Source organism: Larimichthys crocea, chromosome I (assembly GCF_000972845.2).
Source record: "Larimichthys crocea isolate SSNF chromosome I, L_crocea_2.0, whole genome shotgun sequence".
Taxonomy (NCBI): Eukaryota; Metazoa; Chordata; class Actinopteri; family Sciaenidae; genus Larimichthys; species Larimichthys crocea.
In genome coordinates, this window is record NC_040011.1 from 10358454 (window position 1) to 10381708 (window position 23255).

General features: G+C 45.6%; 1 protein-coding gene across 6 annotated transcripts in view; it reads left to right on the plus strand.

Annotated features, from left to right (window-relative positions):
- The window catches only part of svep1 (sushi, von Willebrand factor type A, EGF and pentraxin domain containing 1), an 83680-nt gene that overhangs the window by 48050 nt on the left and 12375 nt on the right, over positions 1–23255 (plus strand). For 5 of the 6 annotated variants that reach the window (XM_027287005.1, XM_027287003.1, XM_027286996.1 and 2 more), the window contains 32 exons: positions 1675–1854; positions 3603–3797; positions 6403–6521; positions 6977–7106; positions 8446–8553; positions 11327–11458; positions 11550–11741; positions 11901–12022; positions 12107–12212; positions 12309–12512; positions 12610–12843; positions 12979–13140; positions 13219–13380; positions 13794–13955; positions 15316–15404; positions 15826–15922; positions 16048–16161; positions 16274–16387; positions 16513–16714; positions 16817–16974; positions 17519–17717; positions 17802–17977; positions 18142–18266; positions 18354–18483; positions 18607–18777; positions 18951–19124; positions 19228–19347; positions 19447–19623; positions 21787–21871; positions 21972–22163; positions 22290–22457; positions 22551–23223. In XM_027287005.1, the coding sequence (XP_027142806.1) occupies positions 1675–1854; positions 3603–3797; positions 6403–6521; positions 6977–7106; positions 8446–8553; positions 11327–11458; positions 11550–11741; positions 11901–12022; positions 12107–12212; positions 12309–12512; positions 12610–12843; positions 12979–13140; positions 13219–13380; positions 13794–13955; positions 15316–15404; positions 15826–15922; positions 16048–16161; positions 16274–16387; positions 16513–16714; positions 16817–16974; positions 17519–17717; positions 17802–17977; positions 18142–18266; positions 18354–18483; positions 18607–18777; positions 18951–19124; positions 19228–19347; positions 19447–19623; positions 21787–21871; positions 21972–22163; positions 22290–22457; positions 22551–23223 (5372 nt within the window). Of the gene's footprint in view, positions 1–1674; positions 1855–3602; positions 3798–6402; positions 6522–6976; positions 7107–8445; positions 8554–11326; positions 11459–11549; positions 11742–11900; positions 12023–12106; positions 12213–12308; positions 12513–12609; positions 12844–12978; positions 13141–13218; positions 13381–13793; positions 13956–15315; positions 15405–15825; positions 15923–16047; positions 16162–16273; positions 16388–16512; positions 16715–16816; positions 16975–17518; positions 17718–17801; positions 17978–18141; positions 18267–18353; positions 18484–18606; positions 18778–18950; positions 19125–19227; positions 19348–19446; positions 19624–21786; positions 21872–21971; positions 22164–22289; positions 22458–22550; positions 23224–23255 lie in introns of those variants that run through there. The other variant, XM_027287013.1, reaches the window with a different exon arrangement.

Consider the following 23255-nt stretch of genomic DNA (forward strand, 5'->3'; position numbering starts at 1 on the left):
AAGGTCGCCGGGACCTCCAGACCTCCACCTATCTCCACCTATCTCCTGTTATGTCTCTATTGTTAACTCTCTAATAAAGACATTATAAAAAAACAAAAAAAAAACAAAGCAGAGCTGTGAACAATGACTTCTTCTGGGAGGCAATCTGTGGTACAGCACAGACATATTAAAGACAGATTAAAAACGCATCAGTTAAACCAAACAATAGTCGAAGATCATCATCTGTAACAGTCCAGCCCGTCCATCCATCAAGTCTTTTAATTACTCAGCTCCTCAAGGAAATCAACTGTGATGCTAATCATATCACACGTGGTGGAAATGCACAATTTTCCAGTTCCAGTTATAGCCAAATATCTCCAGAGTGTATATGTTATGTCAGTAACTTTTTGTGTCTGATTTACATGTAACAGTTCTCATGGCTCTGTAGCGATTACACATAAACATGAGCCTGTCTGATTGATCGCAGCAGGTTCCTCCACACACACGTCTAACATAATTCCTCATTAGGCTACAGGCCGTTCATCAAAGCCCTCACGCCTGCTGCCTCACTTTTGATTTCCGCAAAGCTCAATAAACATTTACGCAGCGCTAAATCGACTTATCGAGAGCGAGTCGATAACTCCTGCGGGCCAAAGCGAGAGGGAGGTTTCTTGCCTGCGTATTGAGATCATATGTGTTTAGACTGAGCAAGGAATCAACATTTACCGGGGGAGACTACTGCTTTCTGCCAGGCCAGATGTCGAGAAGACGAAAAAAAAAAGGCAGGGAGAAGCGAGAGGTCATGGAGGAGAGACTGGAAGAAAGTAAGGACATAAGGAAAGGGGGGGGGTTGTACAGAAGGAGGCGAGGAAGTTCAAGAAAGCAGACAGGAAAGACAGGAAAAGGGAGTTGGAGAGGTCAAGAGATTAAAGAGGAAAATGCCCGTTGTAACAGAACGACGGCAACAGTGTGACTCACAGAAATACCAAGACACTGAATATTCAAGGGCGTGTGTTGTAGATTTATAGTAGCGGCTTTAAGTATATATTTTCTGTGTGTGTGTGTACATACGTCTGCTTGTATGTGTTACACTAAGTCTAGTCTTTGCCACATACTGTAGGACCTCCCAGCTAGTCAAGCCCCGAGGGAGGGGGTCTCCCCCGAACCGCCTGTCTGTCTCCGGGTGGTGATGAGAAATAACACACCACACACCCGTTTCTAGACCTCAGCGTAACTCAGAACAGGCACACATCAGGATTCTTTCTTTTTTATTTCATAGGGACTTTCACGCTTGGGGTTAAATGATAGGCCCCAAGTTATAGCTAAAGATGATAACAGTGCTTTACATTCCTGCAGGAGATTTACGGCTCTCTCCTCCTGTTGTGATTTATATACAGTAGATGTGTTTCTATGTCACAGCTTTTGCAAATCATATGCACGATTAACTAATGAACTAAATTATCAGCATTTGTTTTAGCATACACAATTAAAAAGCATATTTTAAAGGCCACAAAATTGGTTTAAACAAATAAAACGTTTGTAAAATTGTCTTTTCATTCGTTTGTTGCTTTTGCATCAGTTTCTTCTAAACTTTTCATTTTTAAAAGGTGCTTACATCCAGTAAAACAAATAAATAAAATGAGGTCAAATCTGTATTCTCATGTTTTTTGTTTTTTTTTTCCTCTCAACCTGCAGTCCGCTCCTGCCCACCCCTCGCTCGGCCCCAGCACGGCTTCCTGAGGTGCAACGACGGCGACGCCGCCTACAGGGCGGAGTGTCAGGTGGGCTGCGAGCGAGGCTATAGGCTAGAGGGAGACTCCAGACTCACCTGCCAGGCCAACTCCCAGTGGAGTGGACCCCAACCTCGGTGTGTGGGTAAGCCTTCATCACCTCCAGCCACTGTCTCTTATCCACTTGGTCTTCTACAACAGTAGGCAAAAAATATGATCCAAAAAACCCACGTCCCACGTTTCATTGTGAGATAATAATCGATAATTTCACAATCACAGTTCATCCTGGTGACATGTGTCTTATTTTTGGTTGTAAATTCTTTAACATCACTTTAGATGTGTCTATTTTGACAAACATCCTCTTCTGAGAGACACGTGCGTCACAGTTTAATTCACTTTACGTACGTCCTCTCCAAGGGAATTCATCTATCTCAGCCACTAGTTGTTTTTTGTCATGTCTTCATCCAAAGTCTTGTGGTTCCGTCATCCCGTTAAATTAGATTTCTTTATTTGGTTATTCAATTTGCGCTATTTTCCGTGATAGACGGCGCAGACACGCATTTCTCCAGCAGTACATCTTTCTCAGAACCGGACTGAGTTTAACTCTGAGCTCATATTATCTGCTTAGCTTTCAGTGATTCCTGTGCGGCTGCAAGAACAAAGAGATAATTTATCAAACCAATGGCACTAAAATAACACATGATATGGGTATTTCTCCGCGAAAACACATGTGGTTTCAACACACGTATGTAAACACACACTCATACATGAACAGCGGTTGAACATATGGTGTGTATTTAAACGGAACCACACTACACCATCCAGAGAAAGATTCATCTGCTTTCTCATAGCAGAACTTACAGTCACCGCATACACATGCACACAAAATGACCCACACACTTCAGAACCGATCGTTAAGTTAAAATAGTCGCACACACTCATGCCCGCCGCAGAGAGCGCCCAGGTCAGGCACACCAACACACAAAAAAGGGACAGTGTGAGAGCCACAAACCTCCGGCCTCACTGCTCCGGGCCCACGCTGACTCACTTCCAACCTACCAACCAGCGAGCTGCTCTATTTAGAAAAACCCGACCCGTCCGCTTCCGGAAAACTCTCTCTGTTTATCGATAACTACCATCTCTTCTCCCTGCGTGCTCGGACTGAGTTACAGCTTGTTTGTTTGGCCATCTCTTTAACACAGCTCAGAGGACTGTGTGGGCTGCCGTAGCAGATGAGTGGTTTGTTTTAGTGTTTGTTTGCACTGCGGTGAAACGGGATCCCTGAGACGATTTTTCTTATTGAAATCTCCCATGTTGAAGCTCCCTTTGGGTCATTTCTCCCTTTATAGCCCCTCAGCTAAAGCCAGTGAAATAGGAGTGAGCGGAGGAGAGAATGAGAATCCTCAAGTGAAAGAAAAGCCGCACTGGCCTGCGTCCTGAAAATGCATAAAAAGCCTCCAGTGTGTGAGTCCTGTGGTCAGTGCTTCCTTATGTCGACTTCCGACCAAATGTTTGTCGTTTTTGTGCCAGTTTTCGATAGACAGGCCCTGAAAATAGCTTTATTGTTGGCATTTATAGCGGAAGCCAGTTGAAAGTAAGATTTTATCGCGTTCGGGTGAAAACGCAGGAAGCACGCTCACGATCTTGGAAGAAGTTTATTTGCCTGTTCTGTTCTGTCTTTTTTCTCTGTTCAGATTGGCCACATCTCCTAATACTCAGCAGAAAGCCTGATTTCATTAAAGCACAATAAGTGCCAGTTGAGCTCAGCACTGTTCTCAAAAACGTCTTCAGCTGGGGTGAGATGGGAAATCCAGTTCAAGTCTGACTGTCTGGAACAAAATGAACTCTGTCAGATATCGGAGTCATTCTCTGTTTCTCTCACTCTGTCCCCAGAGGTGCGTTGCCCTGCCATCGTGACCTTGAAGAACATCTTTCTGTCACCCCCTACGTGCGGGAAGAGGGCAGTGATGCCGGGCGCCGCTTGCCTCCTCACCTGTCGTCAAGGTTACAGTCTCCAGGGAAACAGGAAGGCAGTGTGCTTGGCCTCTGGGAACTGGACAGCTAATGTCCATAAAGCCGTCTGTACAGGTAATTGTGTGTGTGTGTGTGTGTGTGTGTGTGAAATTCACCTTTTCACTTTTGCAGTCATGAGGTCAGGGGTCAGGGTAAGCTGTAAATTGGTTGCAGGGTCTTAACAAGGATGTGAAACATGTTGAGGTCAGAGGTCACGACTTGGGTACGCAGAGGTCAGACAGTGGTCAGAAGGTTAGACCAATCATCCTTCATATTTCTAAGTAGATTTTGAAAAGATAAGTCAGAAATCCACTCCTAAATCACAGTAATTAACATTTTATATCTCGTTTGCTTACACTGTACACAAACATGTGATTCACAGAGAGTTGTGCGCTGATGTTGAGTCATTCTTTTAAAATATATATGCATGCACCTTCTGCAAAATCAACTTGAATTAGAGAAAATCTAAAATAATCTCTTCCTGTGAAAAAATGAAAAACCTATTTCTTATTTAGCTGCACCTGCCAGCCAGGTTTTCCCTCCTTAGGTGGTCTGCATGTTTAGTATAGCGAACTGGGACTACATCTAGTTTTACAGGGCAGGAATGAATGTAGCGTATGTAACGTCTCACAACAGAGAGAGAGAGAGAGGGATTGTAAAACCAGCACACAAAAAAAGAAAGAAAGATACTGAATACGTGGAGAAATAGGAAGATATAAAAAGAAAACAGCAGGAAACTTGGAGAGAGAGGTTTTTCCATTCTCCGTTCCCCCTCTCTGCATTTTTCTGCGCTTTGTGAATGGTGAGAATGCCGCTAACCCCATTTCCAAGCAGGCCTCGGGTCACTAACTCAAACCGTACCATGTCCGAGCTCTCATGTCTCTCCCTTTCACTCCGACTGAGCCGGAGATCATTATAATAGACTGCAGAGCTCCAGATGCCTCGCAGGTGAAACAGGTGGTGCAGAGCGGCTCTGCCTGCCTCCCTTCAAATGTCCTCAATCCCCCCTCATTTCCTCACAGAGAAAGTTTGCTAATGAAGGGACTGCCTGTCGTTAAGGAAAGGAAGAGGTGCCATAAAGATGAAAACGAGCGGAGAGGTAGGGCGGACAGGGAGGTGAGAGGGGATTATGACTCATCTGTAGGTGTTTTATAATAGGGTGGTAGAGAGAAGATGAGTTTTTCTGATCCCCCTCAGGCACAAATGGGCTGAAGGAAGGAGGGAGGCGAGAGAACAAGAGATATTAAAGACTAGATGAGAGACAAAGAAGAAGGAGGGAGTGCTGATTTATGAAGAAAGAGAAAGTTATTGTGGAGTAGAAAGTGCTCTTTGTAAGCTTCTGGCTTGTTTCAGCCTCTCACTTCGTGTTGATGACACCCAAAGTGAAATATTCCTCCTTTGTTATGAAGATGAATGGAGCCGACTGGAGCTGAGTGTGTTAGTGTTTAGCAGAGACGGATGCCTAAGTGGATGGGTCATCAGGTCCAGATGGAAACAGCTCTCTTACACAACGCAACAGGCACGACCACTGCCAATCGACGGGAGATTCAACTCTTTACTCATTTACTCGAACCGACTTGAACCGAAGTGTGCTGGCTTCACATTGTTACGACATGCGGTGTGGAGAATGAGAAGATGGAAGAAGCTGATTCATCCAAAGGGTCATGGCCAAACAGGCAGACATCAGTACCTTACATATATGGAGGGTTTCCCCATCATCTGCGTCAATTAGAACGCAGTCTCAGAACTCAGACGGTGATTTAAGGGCAGCAGCCAAAGTTTTGGGGCTTCCACTGTAGCCAACGGATTTCCTCTTCCATGTGCCGGTCATTGTTGACAAGTGTAGTTTGCAACCTGAGACCCGAGGGTAGAGTTTTTCAAGAGACGCTGTCTTTGGCCTCTTTTGCTCTCCACATGGACGGCAACCAAAGCATGCTCAGACATGACTGGCCAATACTAGACATGGGAACAAGAACACTTCCCGATACCAAAACCTTGTTCCATTGCTGTTTACTGCACTTGGCAGTAAGTGCAGTAGATCAACATTTGGCACAAAGTTTGTTTACGTTTGAACTCTTTAATACAGATACTTTACATGCTTCTCAAAGTGGAATAGGTTGCACATAATATTTCCATAGAAACGCAGAACAAACATTTTTCTCATTTAAAGAAGTCCTGCTGACACTGATAGTGTTGAGCTCCAGACAGAGAGGCAGTGGCTTCCACCTTATAAAACCTCCATTATTCACTTGTATTTAAGTTTGGATATTCTGTTTTACTCATTATCAAGACCAAGAAATGTCGTTTATCCAAGACGATGCTTCCTTTTCCACGAGCCAGACTGTTTTGACAGTGATGTTTCACACGTCATTTCACTTCTATCTGTACTAACCTCTGCTCTTCACCATTGTGGCCTCACGTTGAGCTGAAGGATGGATAGAGATCATGGACAGTTACAGAGGTTCGGTCTTGTTAGAACAATCAGTAATGACCAATAATGAGAGTTTGATTAAAGAGGTCATAGTGAGTCACTCATCCACTTCCTCAGTGATAACAAGCAGCAGGCTGAGGTCACTGTATACGGGATGTGACGGCGTGAACATCTGCAATAATATTTGAATCTTACTTTATGAAATTTTGAATCAACTTATCCTCCCTTACTTCTAAAATGTCTCTTCAGATGCTGAACCACCGTGGATCCAGTGTCCCGTGAACATTGTTGCAGAGACAGATGAGCGACGCGGCACCGCAAACGTTAGCTGGAACGTCCCGACCGCCACCGACAACTCTAAAGAAGAGGTCAGAGAGACAAGTGCACAGTTGTAGGAATGCAACTATAAATTATTTTTTAATCTTTATGATTAAAAGATGTTAATAATCAGCTAATTGTAACATTTCAGTGGTTCCCAGCAGGTGGGTTGGGACACCCCAAAGTGTCCCGAGATAAATGTGCTGAATCATGCAGTGATTAAAGTTGAGAAACAAAAAAAAACATTTGTGTTGAACAAAATTACGTCTGTTTTTTCCTTTTTTCCCCCTATTTTTCTTATAAAATATTGGATAGTTTTACCTTTTTTCCAGTCCTTCAAATGAAACAGTATATGAAGCAAAACTCTTGTGTCCACAGTACAGTACACAAGCTGTGATGAGGTATTATGAGCACATACTATATAATAATCTAACATCCATGTCATACTATGAACCTGTGAGACTAGTTTCATCACACCACTCTCTTCATCTTTTTCCTCCTCTAGGTGGCGGTGCAGGTGAAGCCGGTGTACTCCCCTCCACAGCTGCTCCCCATCGGAAAGGAAACCATCACCTATATCGCGACCGACCGCTCCGGCAACCAGGCCAACTGCTCTTTCACCGTCACCGTCATCGGTGAGTTCATCTTTCTACAGCGTGCACGTCAACTTAAACAAAGTTTAAGTTGCACACGACCTCAGACGGCTCGTCGTAGTGAGAGAACAGAAAGCAGCTTTTTCAGCCTGTCTCTGAAAATCAACAAAAAGTGACAGATATAAAACTTTATGTGTAGAACATTTCAGACTGTAGCGCACCCTGGTGGTGCCTCGGCTGCTGTACTGCCATAAATATTTTACACATAGTGAAATCAAAAAGGACATCAAGATGTCTCATCCTAATAACAGTGACATCAGCTCTTTTGGCTTTCTATCTGTTGGTTTGTCTTCTTCTCTCTGCTGATGCTGGCTGGAGTACACACAGCTGAGCTGCTTTGTATACATATGAAATGTGTTTCCGATCACCGATGTGATTTCATGGCCGCGCCGACAAATTCCAAATCAAGCGTTCAAATAGAAGTCACATGTAAGCTGATTGTACCACATCAAGAAGGCGGGCGCACATATCTGAAATCTTCCACAGGTTCTGGATAAAGCAGGAGATGTCAGACAAAATATTTCCACCACCATCATGAGGTTACTCATCACAAATGTGCTCAGTCTTAAAAGTCTTTGGCTTCAACTCACAGCAACAGTGTCTTTCATTTATCATCAGCTGAAGGTGACAAAGCAAAACAAGTAAGATGACAAGTTTAGAACACGTGCCACATGTAAAGACAAGAAAATCATCTGCAGTGTGAATGTGGGTAAAGATTAACTAGTTAACATACTTGCACAGCACAGTTTCAGGTCTGTCTTTAGCCTCTTTGAGCTGCAAGACAGTGGCTTTCTATCCAGCCGTCCATCCATGGACCGGTAAGTTGAAGAGTACCAAACCTCTAACTGCTCCCAGGGCTCTCGGTACAGACTCTACCGCCTGGTGTGCCCGTTACTCCGTCCACCTTCCGCTGTGCCGCGGCTCATTTCTGTCATTCAGTGTAAAACCCCCCAGCAGGTGCCAAGCAGGGTTACTGCAGTGAGTGAAAAACAGGGGTGTCCCATGTCAACCGCTCGATAATCACAGCAGTCAGGGGGAAAAACCTCAAGCATGGTAGCCGTGAACATTTCCATATGTTATTACGGTGGTGGAAAGTTGTGGTTTTTTATTAGAGACATGTGTTTAACTAGTGCCCCCTGACACTCTGTGCTGCTGCATCGAAAAAAAGTCGGATCACAGCGCGGCACTCTGCTCCCAACTGTGTCTCACTAATCTGTTCCAGGGAGGCTGTTATCGATATGTTTAACGCTCACAAATGTTACTGTTTTTTATCGTCTCCTTCCTCCGGTCACCTTCCGCTAACAACCGCACATCTTTCTAGATACGGAGCCTCCGGTGATTGACAGGTGCAGGTCACCGCCCGCGGTCCAGGCCACAGACACGGAGACGGCGGTCGTTTGGGAGGTGCCACAGTTTTCCGACAACTCAGGTATGTCTGGTCGCCGTTCTCAGACTTGAGCTCCGTAGACGGTTTATTCTTTTGCTCCTCTGTTCCACTCCGCTCCACCCTCTTCCTCCACTGATGATGGTTAAACAGGATCTTTTCCGTTGGGCGACTGGAAAAAGGGGATCAGGAGAGGGCTTCGTGTGTGTGTGTGTGTGTGTGTGTGTCTGTGTGAATAATGGTGAGAGACACTGGACATATGGTCCAGTGTTGAGACGATAGATTGTAATTGTGTGCATGAATGCCTCATTTGTGTGTCTGTGTTTACGAAAGTGATAGAGAGAGAACAGGACTTGTGGACAGATGAAGTTGTTGGAGCGTCTGCTAATGTCATTAATGACAAAAGTGACGGAGGCAGCCGAGGGAAGCAGGTGTTTTTACTATAAAAACACTCTGGTGAGAGTTTGCATCCGTTTTTCACATTCATTGACAGCGACTTGTGTAATTACGCGAGCACAGGCAGGTTTTGACTCATACGGGAGTGAAATGTTTTCGAATTACTTGTCATTGTTGTTTCTTAATGAGACTGACTGCAGAGCCCGAGGGATCCCAGTATTAATCATTGTTGCAGTGGAGCTGACACTCCAGCGCTACGCCCGCAGGAAAAATATTAGTTTAGTTCCCCAGTCGGTTCAGGAGTTCAGATAAAAGCAAAATATCAATACTGCAGTGCATTACAAGTACAAGCAATACATTCAGAAGAACAGAAGTGACAGAAGTACCTCATTAACTATCCATAAGTCTCTCTCAGCTGTTGTTTTATAACTTTATCAAGCTTTATTACGCTGTATTCCCATGTAATCTCGCTTTATTTATTCCATTTGAATCGCAGAAGACATGGGAGATGTGGAGAGTAAACTCAGTGTGCTCCACTGATTTCTCCTGGGAGGTAGTGGATTAGATGGTGGAGTTTATACACAGATCAAAATGAACAAGTTTAGTGAAATGTTACACCTGGTGGAGATGGGTTGAGCTGGAACACGGGAAAACTAGTAACACAGTGAAAGTACGACGACAGCAGAAATGTAGATCTGGTGATGAGTTGGCCGGACTGGTGAGCTGAGCACCCCCTACACACAAACTCAGATAGACAAACCAAGGACATGGAAGACACCGGAGGACAGAAGAACACAGGAAAACACGAGAAAAAGACAAGACACGTTAATAAACTAATCGTTTATTGCAGCTTCATCCTTGAAAAATAAATCTGGACTACGTAACGGTCACTTTTATTCAGTTCAGCGTGAGCTCGGGGACGTTCTCGAGGTCACAGGGCACAAACTCTGCTCTGCAACCTTTTAGTCTCTCTTAGTTTTCAGCCGAGGCCACCCTGCTCCGCTCACTACGCCGAAGCTTGGCAGTCCCCGTTAGAAAAAGAGTGCATCGAGGCCACTCTGCCAGATGCGTATCACGGAGCTGGCTGGATTTCTCCTGGCGCTTTAGCTGCAGCCCAAACAGCAGTGGTGACAGACAACAAACCAGACTTCTCCAGGGTTCTTGCCCACAGCCAGGCCCATGTAATTCACTGGCTCTGGCTCCACACACACAAACACACACACACACACACACACACACACACACACACACACACACACACTAACACAGCTCAGATATGTGTCTGTGTGTGTACAGACACATTCGCTTACACAAACACAGGCCTCAAACCTAACGTCTCACTCTCCGAGACCCAGCGTGCTCATTCCCCCACCTGCCTGCAGAGGTGCACCCACATCAAACACACACTTGCACACACACGTACACACACACAAACACACACACACACACATGCTGTAATAACAGGCTGCTGTGGCTGCTTCGGGGCCACACGACGTCAGCCCAGCGCTGCTTCGACGTCAGTGTTTTGTTTTTCCAGGCCCACACCCTGATGCCAGCGCTATATATAGTCACGACTCGGGTAGACACACGCATAAACACACACACAAACACACACACACGGGCTATATATAACGGGAGACACCAGACTCCAGCGGGCCAGACGTGTGTCAGAAGAAAGACGTTCAATGGAAGAGGTGGATTGGAGTAAAGCGAAAGGTCAATCACTCAGTTTTGCCACCTTCTGCTTTCGTCTCTGTCTCTGCTCGCAGTGCAGATGTTTTGGCCGCTCACAGCCAGCAGTGTCAGACTACAGACGAGAGCCACCAGATCTCACATGTGCAAACACACACACACTCCTCTCATCACCTCACGCCTCTCCAAAGTCTCTCAATTTGTTTTCTGTGCCAACCAGACTAAAGCGATTTTCCCTCTCGAGTCCCAAGAGTTGGACTTTTTCTGCTGCCATGTGATGCCCAGAGACACCATTCCCATGTCAACATACCGTTGTTTAACATAACTTCTATGGTTTACTAAGAGTGACTCATTTTGTCCTGGAAGATGGATTCAGGCCAAGACTGCCCTCTGCAGGAAGACTGGAACACCACTTTGGATTCCTGTGCAAACCTCAGTGTTACAAACACACATTTCATCTTAATGATTCGAGTGTTTTGGAGTCTTACAGAGATGTCTTTCAAGTGTTTTACTTTGGATGGTCATTTGTCTACAATTTTGCTGGATATCCAAATAACCGGACAATATCAGTGCGTCCAGTGTTTGCACCAAAATGCAAGCTGAGTGTTATCACCATGATAGACATAAATAAGACTTGATCACTAAATTGGCTAGTAACACTTCATTATTCCAGTCAAATCCTAATGTGTTAAATATGCTGCATGCATCTGTAATCCTGTGTCTCTCTCAGGTGGTCGCCTCACAGTGACCGGCAGCCACAGTCCAGGCTCTCGGTTCCTAGTAGGAGAGACTCTGGTCCAGTACACAGCTACTGACGCGGCAGGAAACAGCCGCACCTGCAACCTCACCATCACTGTACAAGGTACAGAGCTGACACACACGCCGTGATCGAATACAACTCCGTAATCAAACCATGGAGATATTATAAACTCTGTGTGTGTGTGTGTGTGCAGGGACGGCCTGCGAGCAGCCGTACGTCCCAGTGAACGGAGAGTTCATCTGCTCTGAAGAAGAGGAGGGCGTCAACTGCACTCTTCATTGTAAAGACGGCTACAGCTTCACTCAGGACGCCGTGCACAGCTACTTCTGCGCCTACAACGGCGTGTGGGAGCCACCCTACTCTGCAGACCGACCTGACTGCTCAGGTATTCTGTTACTTCCTTTTGAAATATTTAGCTTCCTGCTGTCTGCTCTGTCGTATGGCTTACAGCACGCACACAAGTATGTCTCAACACACAGATCTTTTGGTTTCCATATCTGGGGATAACGCACACTTTATAATTTGCCCTTTTTGTCTCTCCCAGTGAACCGTATAGCAAACAACGGCTTCAAGCCCTTTGAGATGCTGTTTAAAGCATCCCGCTGTGATGATGTCGACCTGGTCAAGTCATTTACTGGGGAGTTTAACACCAAACTGGGAGGCATGGTAAGGACTTGTGTACACACACACACACACACACTGAATAACTGTCTCTCAAACACATGTTGCTTGTTTTCTTCTTGGCCACAGCTCCCCAACATTTGCAGCAGCGACGACGTCACCTGCAAACTGGAGGTGATGTCACAGGGTCACTGTCTCGAGTACAACTACGATTACGAGAATGGCTTTTCTATCGGTACGATACAAAACACACCCACGGTAAATATTTCTTTAAGCGGAGCGTCTTATTAAAGCTCATTATTCTTCCCTCCCTCTGTCTTATATGTTTCAGTCCCAGGGGGATGGAGCAACAGCTGGGGTCCTCAGGGCACGCAGGACTATGCCTACTTTGAGTCAGGCTTCGCCACAGGTTCCCGGCAGCTCGCCAGACGACAGCAAGACAGCAGCGTGCAACCGCACCAGCGCACCAAGAGACACCGAAAAATCAGAGGACCCACCAGAGACCAAAAGATTCAGATCTTTTTCAACATCACAGGTATAAGAAATATAATATACAGAGTTAATGCAGAATATATATGTCGAAATTACACGTAATTTATATTCAGTCCTTTAAACTTTGTCCATTCTCCCAGCAAGCATCCCTCTGCCCATATCGAGGAACGACTCAGTAGAAGTGGCCAATCAGAAGAGACTACTGCGGACGCTGGAGCAGCTGACCAACCGTCTGAAGCGAACGCTGGCCAAGCAGCCGCTGTCCAGCTTCCACGTGTCCTCGGAGATGATCGTCGCCGATCCCAAATCTCTGGAGAGCAAGAGGGCCTTCCTGTCCTGCAGACCGGGCTCAGTGCTCAAAGGCAGGATGTGTGGTGAGTGGATCAAACCAACAGGGTTTACTTCACTTTATAACAATATAAAACACATTAACATCAACAAGAATATTTAATACTGCTGTAAAAGTTTTATGTTTACCAATAAATCACTAATTGCGCGCTCTGTTGCAGTCCAATGTCCGGTGGGAACATACTTCTCCCTGGAACATAACGAGTGTGCGAGCTGCTGGCTGGGCTCCTACCAGGACCAGGAGGGTCAGCTGGAGTGTAAGTCCTGCCCCGAGGAGACCTCCACAGCCTATCTGCACTCCCGCAGCATCACCGAGTGCAAAGGTACGACGCGTTCAAACATTTAGAGCGCAGCCTTGTTCTTTCTGCGTGTTGCTCACGATGCGGTTTGTTTGTCTGCAGGGCAGTGTAAGCCTGGTAGTCACTCTCTGAACGGGCTGGAGATCTGTGAGTCATGCCCGCTGGGTCACTTCCAGGCCGGTTTTGGCGCGAGGGAGTGTCTCGTCTGTCCTGACGAGACCTCAACTGTCACCAGAGGAGCAGTGGACGAGTCAGAGTGTGGAGGTGATACAGTCTGACAGTGCGGAGTGCACTCCCTTAATGTCCTATCAACTTGCTTCCTTTAACTTTAAGCCTTAATCATTCGTAAGTTTTTCTAAATGCTGCTAGGTAACAGAAACAAACAGAATTCCAGCCTGTGAGCAAAAAATGTGTCTGCTAGTATTTGGCATTCGTGCGCAGTTATATCAGAAATTCCTACTTGGAAATTTCATTTGATTGCCCTTTAAAGTTGGATGTTAAATCTGGAAACTGTGAAAGAGTTTGCTACCTGAGTTTCCCAGCTGAAATATATAAAAATAACCTCTAACCTTTAAAATGGTGGCGCTCACAGATGTTGGACTTTTCAACCAGCAAATGATTTTTTAAAGCATGTTTGGATCTTCATTATATTCCTTATATTTTCTCCGCTCCTGCAGTCCCCTGTTCGGCAGGTCATTTCTCCCGCACCGGTCTGGTTCCCTGTTACCCTTGTCCTAGAGATTACTACCAGCCCGATCACGGCCGCTCCTACTGCCTGTCCTGTCCCTTCTACGGAACCACCACCATCACCGGGGCAACCACCATACAGCACTGCTCCAGTAAGTGACCAGGAAAAACCCCAAATCCTTTTTTGAATCAGAGCCACACCAATACACACCCACACACACACACAAGTGCTCCCTCTGCCCATGTAAAATCTAGTGGATCTTTCTTTGTATTTGAAATAGTTTCAAAATAAAATCAGAGGGTTTCTTGCCTCCTTTGGGACTTTTTTAGACCACCGTAAAGGACCCCACTTTGGAGGTCCACTTGCACATTGTCTAGTCGTCACAATAAACATGTTCATGAAGAGTTATTTCATACTGACAGTCAGGTTTAGATGAATGCGGGTTTGATTTGATTGACTGATCTGGGTTTGGCCTTAAAATGACTGAATTAACAGTATTAAACCTTCTTTAATGACTAAAAAGCTTCACTGGACACTTTTTATGAAAGCTAAGAAATATGTGCAGCTTTATTGGAGCAAAAGAATGACATATTATTCAGAAATGTAAAAAAACAGCAATATAATAACTGTCAAAATCAAGTTACAATGCTAAATACTATGCCAATAAAAGGTATTCAAGTTTATTGTGTCAGATTTAGGGGGCAGAAATAGAATATAATATTCTTTACTATGTTTTCATTATCACCTGAAAGGTTTGTCGTGTTTTTGTTACCTTAAAATGAGCCTTTGGAAGTCGACCATGCTGCACTGCAATATAAAGTAGCTTGTAGCAGTCAAGACTGTTGCAGTAGCCCAGAACGAATAAACAATTGAACACAAGCCTTTTGTATTTACACCTTGACCTTTAAATAAAGTAGTTGTGGTCAACAGATAAAGACTCTTTACAGTAATTCACAGATTAATTAAGGCAGCCACTAATTCTTGATTAAAACAAAACCTACATTATCATAGCGTGTTCCACATGTAGCTCCAGTTTAGATGAACATTTGAACGCCGCTGTGCCGTGTCGAGCCGACATGTAAAATGACTTATGTTAAATTTCTCCGGGACGCGCCAAGCGAAGTCAGCAGAGAGCAAACTATAAGGAGCTGTTCTGTGTCAGGCCCTCTGTGTGACAGCTCGTCTACAGTTTCAAACCGTCGCTCCGGTCGTGCGGTGTCTGATCTGTGTTGTGACAGCTCGATCCAATTGGAAAAGGAATTACTGCACGGGATCACGGGGGGAAATGGAATAATATGACTTTTATTGCTTTGCTGCAGAATGGAAATGAATAACACTGCATGCATGAAGTGTGGGAACGGTTAGGACACGCTGCCAGTTCCCAGTAAGAATACAGCCTTTTGTTCAGACAGATCACAACCGTCTGCGCGTCTGGTGGCAAAGGGGGGGAAAGATCCTTGCTGTGTTTTTCCGACTTGTCTTACATTGCCTGTATTTTCTCCGGGTGTCAGGTTTTGGCTCCAGTTTCCTTCCCAAAGAGGAGAGTGTGACTGCAGCTCCAGAGGTGGAGGTCAGTGAGGACTACCAAGCGAGCAGTCAGGTTGGTCTTTATTTAAACTTTGATTGTTTCTGACATTGCCAGTGTTAAAAGGGCTCGAATGTTCAAAGTCTAACACAGGGCGCCTCTATTACACATTGTGATGATGTTTTAATACCTCCTATTTTATAGTAGAATTCATCTTTAATTAATTTAACTCATACAGATGATCAATCCCAAACTTAGAATCATTATCTGTCCAGCCGTCACAATTTTTACAACTCAGTGTTCCTTTAATGACACGAATAATGCCAACGTCATTGAAGGAAATAACGTATCAGACAGAAATGTGACAATACAAACTGTATCGTGAATGTTTGGGTTGAAATGTATGAGCCAAACATCAGCTGAAGGTCTCTGCGTGTTTTCATTGAGTTTTACTGTTACCATGTGACAGATTGATCTGATTGGTTGGTTCCCGCAGGTTTTCCACGAGTGCTTCCTAAATCCCTGCCAGAATAAGGGCACGTGTGAGGAGGTCGGGGCGGGATACGTCTGCACCTGCATGCCCGGATTCACAGGTGAACCACCCCCGTCACCTGTCAGACAGTCGACAGGAGGAACAAAATGACATTCATCTCATCCTGTTGAATGTGACTCTGTTGTGACGAGTGTTTGACACAGCCTCTTGATATTTCTCTCTCAGGTGCCAAGTGTGAGATTGACATAGATGAGTGCGACTCTGCTCCGTGCCAGAATGGAGGCCTGTGTAGGGACGGTATGGGAGACTTCCAGTGTCAGTGCAAGCCTGGATTTTTAGGTGAGAGTTTGTAGCTTCAGGCATTCGACAGACATGTTTCCTCCATCAGCATTATGTCACTGCTGTCAGGAAAGCCAAATCTCTGTTTGACTTTTACCCCCGCCTGTCTCAGGCTCTCTGTGTGAGGCGGAGGTGAACGAGTGTATGTCCTCGCCCTGTCTTAACGAAGGCGTGTGCGTGGACGAGGTCAACAAGTTCACCTGCAGTTGCGCCGGCGGCTTCACAGGTTAGATACTGTGTAACTGTTACATTTTCAGTGTAGACGTAAATGGTTTGAAGCTCTTACTTTAATCCATACTGTCCACATGTGACCAAAACACAGCTGTATTTCTTCTTCTGACATTTCCGCAGGCTCTCGCTGTGAGCTGGAAATAAACGAGTGCCTCTCCGACCCCTGTCTGAACGACGGCTTGTGTGAGGACCTGACAGGTGGCTACAGTTGTACTTGTGCCGCCGGCTTCTCAGGGGACAGCTGCGAGATCAACGTCGACGAATGTTACAGCGTCCCCTGTCTGAATGGAGGCACGTGTCTGGACGAGGTTAACGATTTCAGGTAATGAAGATCCAGATGGGAAGAAGCAGCTCTAGTCCTCTAGGATGTAACGATACTGTAACTATACTGAAACAGTTTGACTGTCTTCCTTCCTCCTCTCAGGTGTCAGTGTGTGGAGGGCTACCGTGGTCGACTGTGCGAGGTGGACGTTGACGAGTGCGACCCGAACCCCTGCGTGAACGGAGCCAGCTGCATGGACGGTCTGGGCTCCTACACCTGCCGCTGCCTCCCTGGGTTCAACGGAACCAGGTGTGAGACAGGTACTATAGGACAGATGACACATCACCATGGCAACTCTAGAGGAGGAAACGAGAGTGTCAGGGCTGCATCATTAGTTTTCTAAATTAAACACATTTAAAATGCTACTAAGACACACATCACCCTTTAAAATGTTCCTATATATGTAAAGACTGCATTAGATTTCTAGCCATGGTCACAGTAAAAAGATGTTCTCTCAGGTGTTGTAGTCTTTTAAAGGTTCCTTATGAAACCTGTTACAGTGCAAGGAAGATAAAAAAATTAGGAAAAATCGGAAGATACAACCATAGAAAATATGACAATATTCCACAATATCTTACTGCTTGTGACCCCTTTAAATTAAACCAACGTGTCATGTATTTAGAGTTTCAGTTTTTACACACAAAAAATGTTTCAATGTTCCTGTTAAACATCACAAATGTATCTTATGGAGTAGTAGTAGTAGTAAGAGCAGTCATATTAAAGAAGATAATTTAATTAATTTCATTTATTATTTGTGTTGTTTGATTCACTCTATAAATGTAAAATAATTTTCTGTCCTATCAGAAATGCCGTCGGCCTTCAACTTGGACTTTGAGGTGTCTGGTATCCACGGTTACGTAATGATGGACGGCGTGATGCCGGCGCTCACAGAGATCACCTGCACCTTTTGGATGAGGTCATCGGACACCACCAACTACGGCACACCTGTCTCGTACGCAGTGGAGGGCAGCGACAACGCTTTCCTTCTCATCGACTACAACGGGTCAGCGACGAACTGAGAATATAAACGCACATACGCTGTATTATTTCTTACTGTGTTTCTTCACGTTGTATTCCTTCCCGACAGGTGGGTCCTGTATGTGAATGGTAAGGAGCGGATCACTGACTGTCCTGCAGTGAACACAGGCCTGTGGTACCACATCGGGGTGTCGTGGAGGAGCTGGGATGGCGACTGGAGAATTTACATCAACGGGAAGCCCTCAGACGGAGGCAAAGGCCTGTCAGTCGGCACCACTATCCCAGGTGTAGTGCTATCCTCGACCTGCTCAACTTTTCTGCCATCGCAAAATGTTAAATGTCTGAACAGACAGATTCACATTTTGTGCGAGCACGGTTAACACAGCAGAGGAGGAGAATAGTTTCTCAGGGAGTTTTGGTTAACCTCTGACCTTTAACATGTCCTGTAGGCGGTGGGGCGCTGGTATTAGGTCAGGACCAGGATCAGAGGGGTGAAGGCTTCAACCCTGTCGAGTCCTTTGTCGGCTCCATCAGCCAGCTCAACATCTGGGATCGTGTTCTCACACCTCAACAGGTAAATGTAATAAGTGCTTGAGATGTAAAACAGGAATGTTCATGTGAATAACGTGCCGACTGATCTTCCCCTTCCTCTCTACTGTAGATCAAGGTCCTGGCCAGCAGCTGTCCAGCCTCTCATGTGACCCACAGAGGGAACGTCCTCGCCTGGCCAGACTTCCTCACCGGGGTGGTGGGCAGAGTCAAAGTAAACCTTAACAGCATTTTCTGTGCTGGTGAGTGAAGCTTCGCAGCCGTGTGTAACCTTGAACGACGAAACTTCAGATTAATTTCACAGTTTTTTAGGAATTCAACTTTTCAGTTAAAGTGTCGTTTAAAATCATGCCCGGTCTCTCCAGATTGCCCCAAGCTGGAGAACGCAGTGCCCCACCTGCATGCGTCCAGTGTGGAGCTGAGTCCCGGTGCCCAGGTCCATCTGTCCTGCGATCCCGGCTTCTACCTCTTGGGGGAGCCCGTGCTGCAGTGCCAAAATAAAGGAGAGTGGAGTCACCCTCTGCCCAGCTGTGAACGTAAGGCAAAGACGGAAACAGCTGAACATAGCTGAAACATAATTTGAAATGATCTAGCTGTGGCAAAAGTTCTGCAGTAAAGAATTAAAAGAAAAATCCTCTTACCACAGAGATAAATGGTGCTACAGCTGTATGTAGAGAGATCCTCAGTAATCTTCCTGTGTGTGTTACAGGGGTGTCCTGTGGGCCTCCTCAACCTCTGGAGAACGGCTTGTTTCAGGGGACTGACTTCCATGCCAGCAGCTCTGTAGTCTATCAGTGTAACGCTGGCTTTTACCTGCTGGGAGACACCAAGCTGCACTGCACCAACAGTGGAAAGTGGGCAGGAAATCCACCGGCCTGCCTCGGTACTTCTTGTTGTTTCTTTGAAATCAGCGATGGGGGAGAAAAATGTAGTTTAGAAGACTGACGTGACATAAAATCTGTGTATTTGTGTGTGTGTGTGTTCAGATGTGGATGAGTGCGCTCTTGGCTCTGACTGTGACGAACACGCTAGTTGTCAGAACACAGAGGGCTCCTACACCTGCACATGTATCCACCCGTACAGGGGAGACGGCAAAAACTGCACAGGTAACAAGTCCTAAAAAAAAAGAAAAAGTCTCTGCAAACCATTTCATCTGTCCACACATATAAACCCGTTTATTCTGTGTGTACGTGTGTTCACACCAGAGCCTGTGAAGTGCGAGAACCCCGGGTCTCCAGACTTCGGGCACAGAGAAGGCAGCAACTTTCTGATGGGCGGCGAGGTTGTTTTTGGCTGCGACGTCGGCTATGAGCTGATCGGCTCGGCTCGCCTCCTCTGCTTAGAGACGGGAAGCTGGGATGATCCGGTCCCATACTGCAGAGGTGAGTAAGAGGTTGAGTGGTCATGTCGTGCCATGCTGTACAATAGATTAAGTCCTGAAGGCATCTCAAGGGAGTTAAAAATATAGAGTGTAGTGTATCAACGGTGACTGAGCCAAACTATAATAAGATACATGTTTATTACCGTCAGTGACTGGTTTGGACTATGACAGATGAATTACTTTACAAGGTCCTGTATGAACAACTTACCAAACCTCCTGTTTGACTCTACAGCTTTCCATAACCTCCACAAGAGGGGACCATTTTCCTCCTTTGGGAAAATGAACGGAACTAACTACTGTGGAAGAAGAATGAGGCTGCTGACATTGCATATTTTTCCTATTGGCAAACTTTTCCACGAAAAGACCAAAAGCAACAATTAATTAGAGCTTATTCCTTTGTGCTAAAAGACACACCAGTAACATCTGCTGCTATAAATACACACGTGACAATAGCCCCCATCAAATACACTGTTCACTCATGTTTGATTCATGCTTACTGAGGCTTTTTAGAAACTACACTTAAAGATGTATGTCTTAATTTGTCTTTTAAGTAGACAGACAGGGTAGGGATTTAAAAGAACTACATATATTGCATTATTCTTCACTTGTGTAAGATGTACGATACAGGATGTGTCACATAGGTTTTATTATGCTGATATTCTCTGGAAAGGAGCTTTGTGGTTTGGGTGTGATTCAAAAAAAAAAGTTTCCTGTTCCACATAAATCTTTCGCACTCAGAGCATTTTTTTATTCCACATGTTCCATCACTGGATTTTATTTGCAGTTTCATATACAACGAAATATGAAGATCCGGTTGTCAGACTAATGTAAGATGTAAGAGCTCGGTGGATGGAAAGGGATTCATTATTATTCTATACGATGAAGGAGTTTCCTCATCAAAGCATTCAGCCATTAGAGCCAATCAGTGCACACGCAGATGAAACTACACACATGTAATCACGGCCTCTTATTGTTTTGCAGATAGCACAAGTGCTGCTACACTTCAGAAAACACGCACACGCGCACAAAAGAACTAAATAGTACAAACATACTGTATATGGACACAAACGCACACATGTACGAGCACAGTGCTGCTGTGAGGGGGGTGATTATATATGCAGCTGTCTTTTTGTCTTTCATTGTGCAGAGGGGCTGAAAGGCCTGACCACCGCACAGCCTCCGCTGGCTCTAAGCCGCACAGAGGGAAAGAGAACTCACTTAATGACTGCAGACTCTGTAACACTCACCATGTTGGCTGTTGACCGTCATAATGAAAGTGAAGCGATTACAGTTAAATATAAAACTTAAAAAAACACATCTGTGTGATGTGGAAACAGTTTCATTTTGACAGTTTGTGATTTCCGTGTGAAATCTGAAATTCTGAGGAAATAACACTGAGAATATGTTTTTTAACATTTTTGTGTCTGTGTTTAAGTTTTCATATTAAACAGCGGCAAAAAAGAAAAAAGAAAAAAAAAGAGCCACCAACCACGTTACAACTTTGTCTTGTGATGTTTATCCAGGTCATTTCTCAGTCTTAGTTGGAAGATGTGTAGGTGTGTCAGCCTGTAACCATTTCCATTTTCAGGAGGTGTCATTTCCTGTTATTCCCTCTGCAAAACAAACATGAAGTCATCTGCTTCCTAAGAATAGGAGGCATGATTCCTTAAATTCTCCAAAATGTGATACATGTATTGACGTCTGTCCCTGGCACCCTTTGTTATTCCCTGGTAAAGTTGAAGTGAATGCAGTGTGAGTAATATAAAGATTGAAGTGTCTGATGAAAACCAGCCATTTGCTGCATTATGGGAAATGTAGGATTAATTTTTAGCCTTTAAAAGTTTCAGAACATCTCGTCAATGTTGTTTTTCTTTCTTTTTTTAGACTTGTGAGTCTCCCATATTAATAGAAATGCAATATTTAATCACTGAAGTACCCCTTCATTCACTAATGCCCCTCAGACAGTCACACCTCTTTGTCTTCTTTCCATTTATATACTTTCCTTTGTGCCTCTGCAGTGGGGCATTCATCTCAGACAGTCTTTGCCAAAATCTAATCTACATTTAATCAATAACACTCTCTCTCCTGAGAGACATGTCTGCTGAGCTTCTTTACGATGACGATAAAGGCAGTTACTAATTATCACTGTGGTGTTGCCCTCCAGCCCTCTCCTGCTCGACACCAACTGTTCCAGAGAACTCCGTCATGACTGGAAACAACTTCACCTATGGAAGCAAGGTGACTTTCAGGTATCATTTGCCTCCCCTACAACACCGCGTTGTAATGATGACAGTAGGAACTATGTAATAACAAGTGAAACATAACGAGTTTCTTGTCGTCCCATCTCAGCTGCATGAAGGGCTTCCTGCCTCAGATCCCCTACGAGTTCCAGTGTCTCGCCAGTCTGAGGTGGAGCGGGACGCCGCCTGTCTGTCACCCAGTGACCTGTGGGGGGCTTCCGACTGTCATGAACGCCGACTACACCATCGACAAGAACACATACCGGTCTATAGTCACATATACCTGTGCTGAGGGATATAGGTATGTCAGCCCTTCACGATCCTTTGATTGTATTGAATTTTAGTCAAGTCATCTTCTGTAAATCTCTGTTACGCTGTATGTTCAGTAGTGTGAGTGTATAAACTAAAGTCATGTGTTGGTGCGAAGACCACAGGGCTCCATGGAAGTGGTTTGTGAGGCGACAGGGGAGTGGAGCAGGCCCGTTCCCCGCTGTGTGAGCATCTTGTGCAGCGAGCCTCCGCCCCTGAGAGACGCTGTGACCGTGGGAGAGAATTATGAACTGGGAAACCAGGTGCACTACGTCTGCAAAGAAGGGTAAACGTGGTTGAAGTCTACTTAGTTATTATGCTGTTTTTGTTTGTCTGTTTCTGATCCGCCCTTTGCTGATCTCTTTGGTCTCCGTCACAGTTACACTTTGATTGGCTCAGAGACCAGAGAGTGTCTTCCAAGCGGCCAGTGGAGTGACAGCTCTGCCCAGTGCGTCCCCCGCTCTTGTGGCACGCCGCCCGCCATCGACCACGCCGAGCCCTACGAGGGCCACAAGCTGTTCGGCGACACCGCCAACTACTACTGCACCGACGGATACACCGCTGGCAACAACTCCAAGATGGTGTGCAACGCTCAGGGTGTGTGGGCGCCCCCCGACGGCATGGAGGCCCCTCGCTGCATCGCAAACTTCTGCTTACGTCCGCCCGAGCTACCCCACGCGATTTTAGACTCGGTCAACAAGCCCAAATACGCCAGCAACACCGAGGTGAGCTACAAATGTGAGGAGGGCTTCATGCTCAACACCACAGCCACGCTAAGATGTCTGATGGGAGGAGAGTGGGAGCCTTCGCCGTACGATATCCGCTGCGTGCCGGTGAGGTGCTCCAGGCCTGAAAGCATCGATCGGGGCTACGTGAGTGGATCAGACTACAGTTTTGGAGCCGTGGTGGCATACGGCTGCGAGAAAGGCTTCGGAATCCGAGGGGAGAAGAAGAGGACCTGCAAGGCCAACGGAGAGTGGAGTGGAGTTCTGCCTACCTGTGGACCTGTGACCTGTGACGCTCCTCCTTTACTCAATAACGGACACATCGCGGTAAGCCACAGCATCATTGGTACACATCGTAC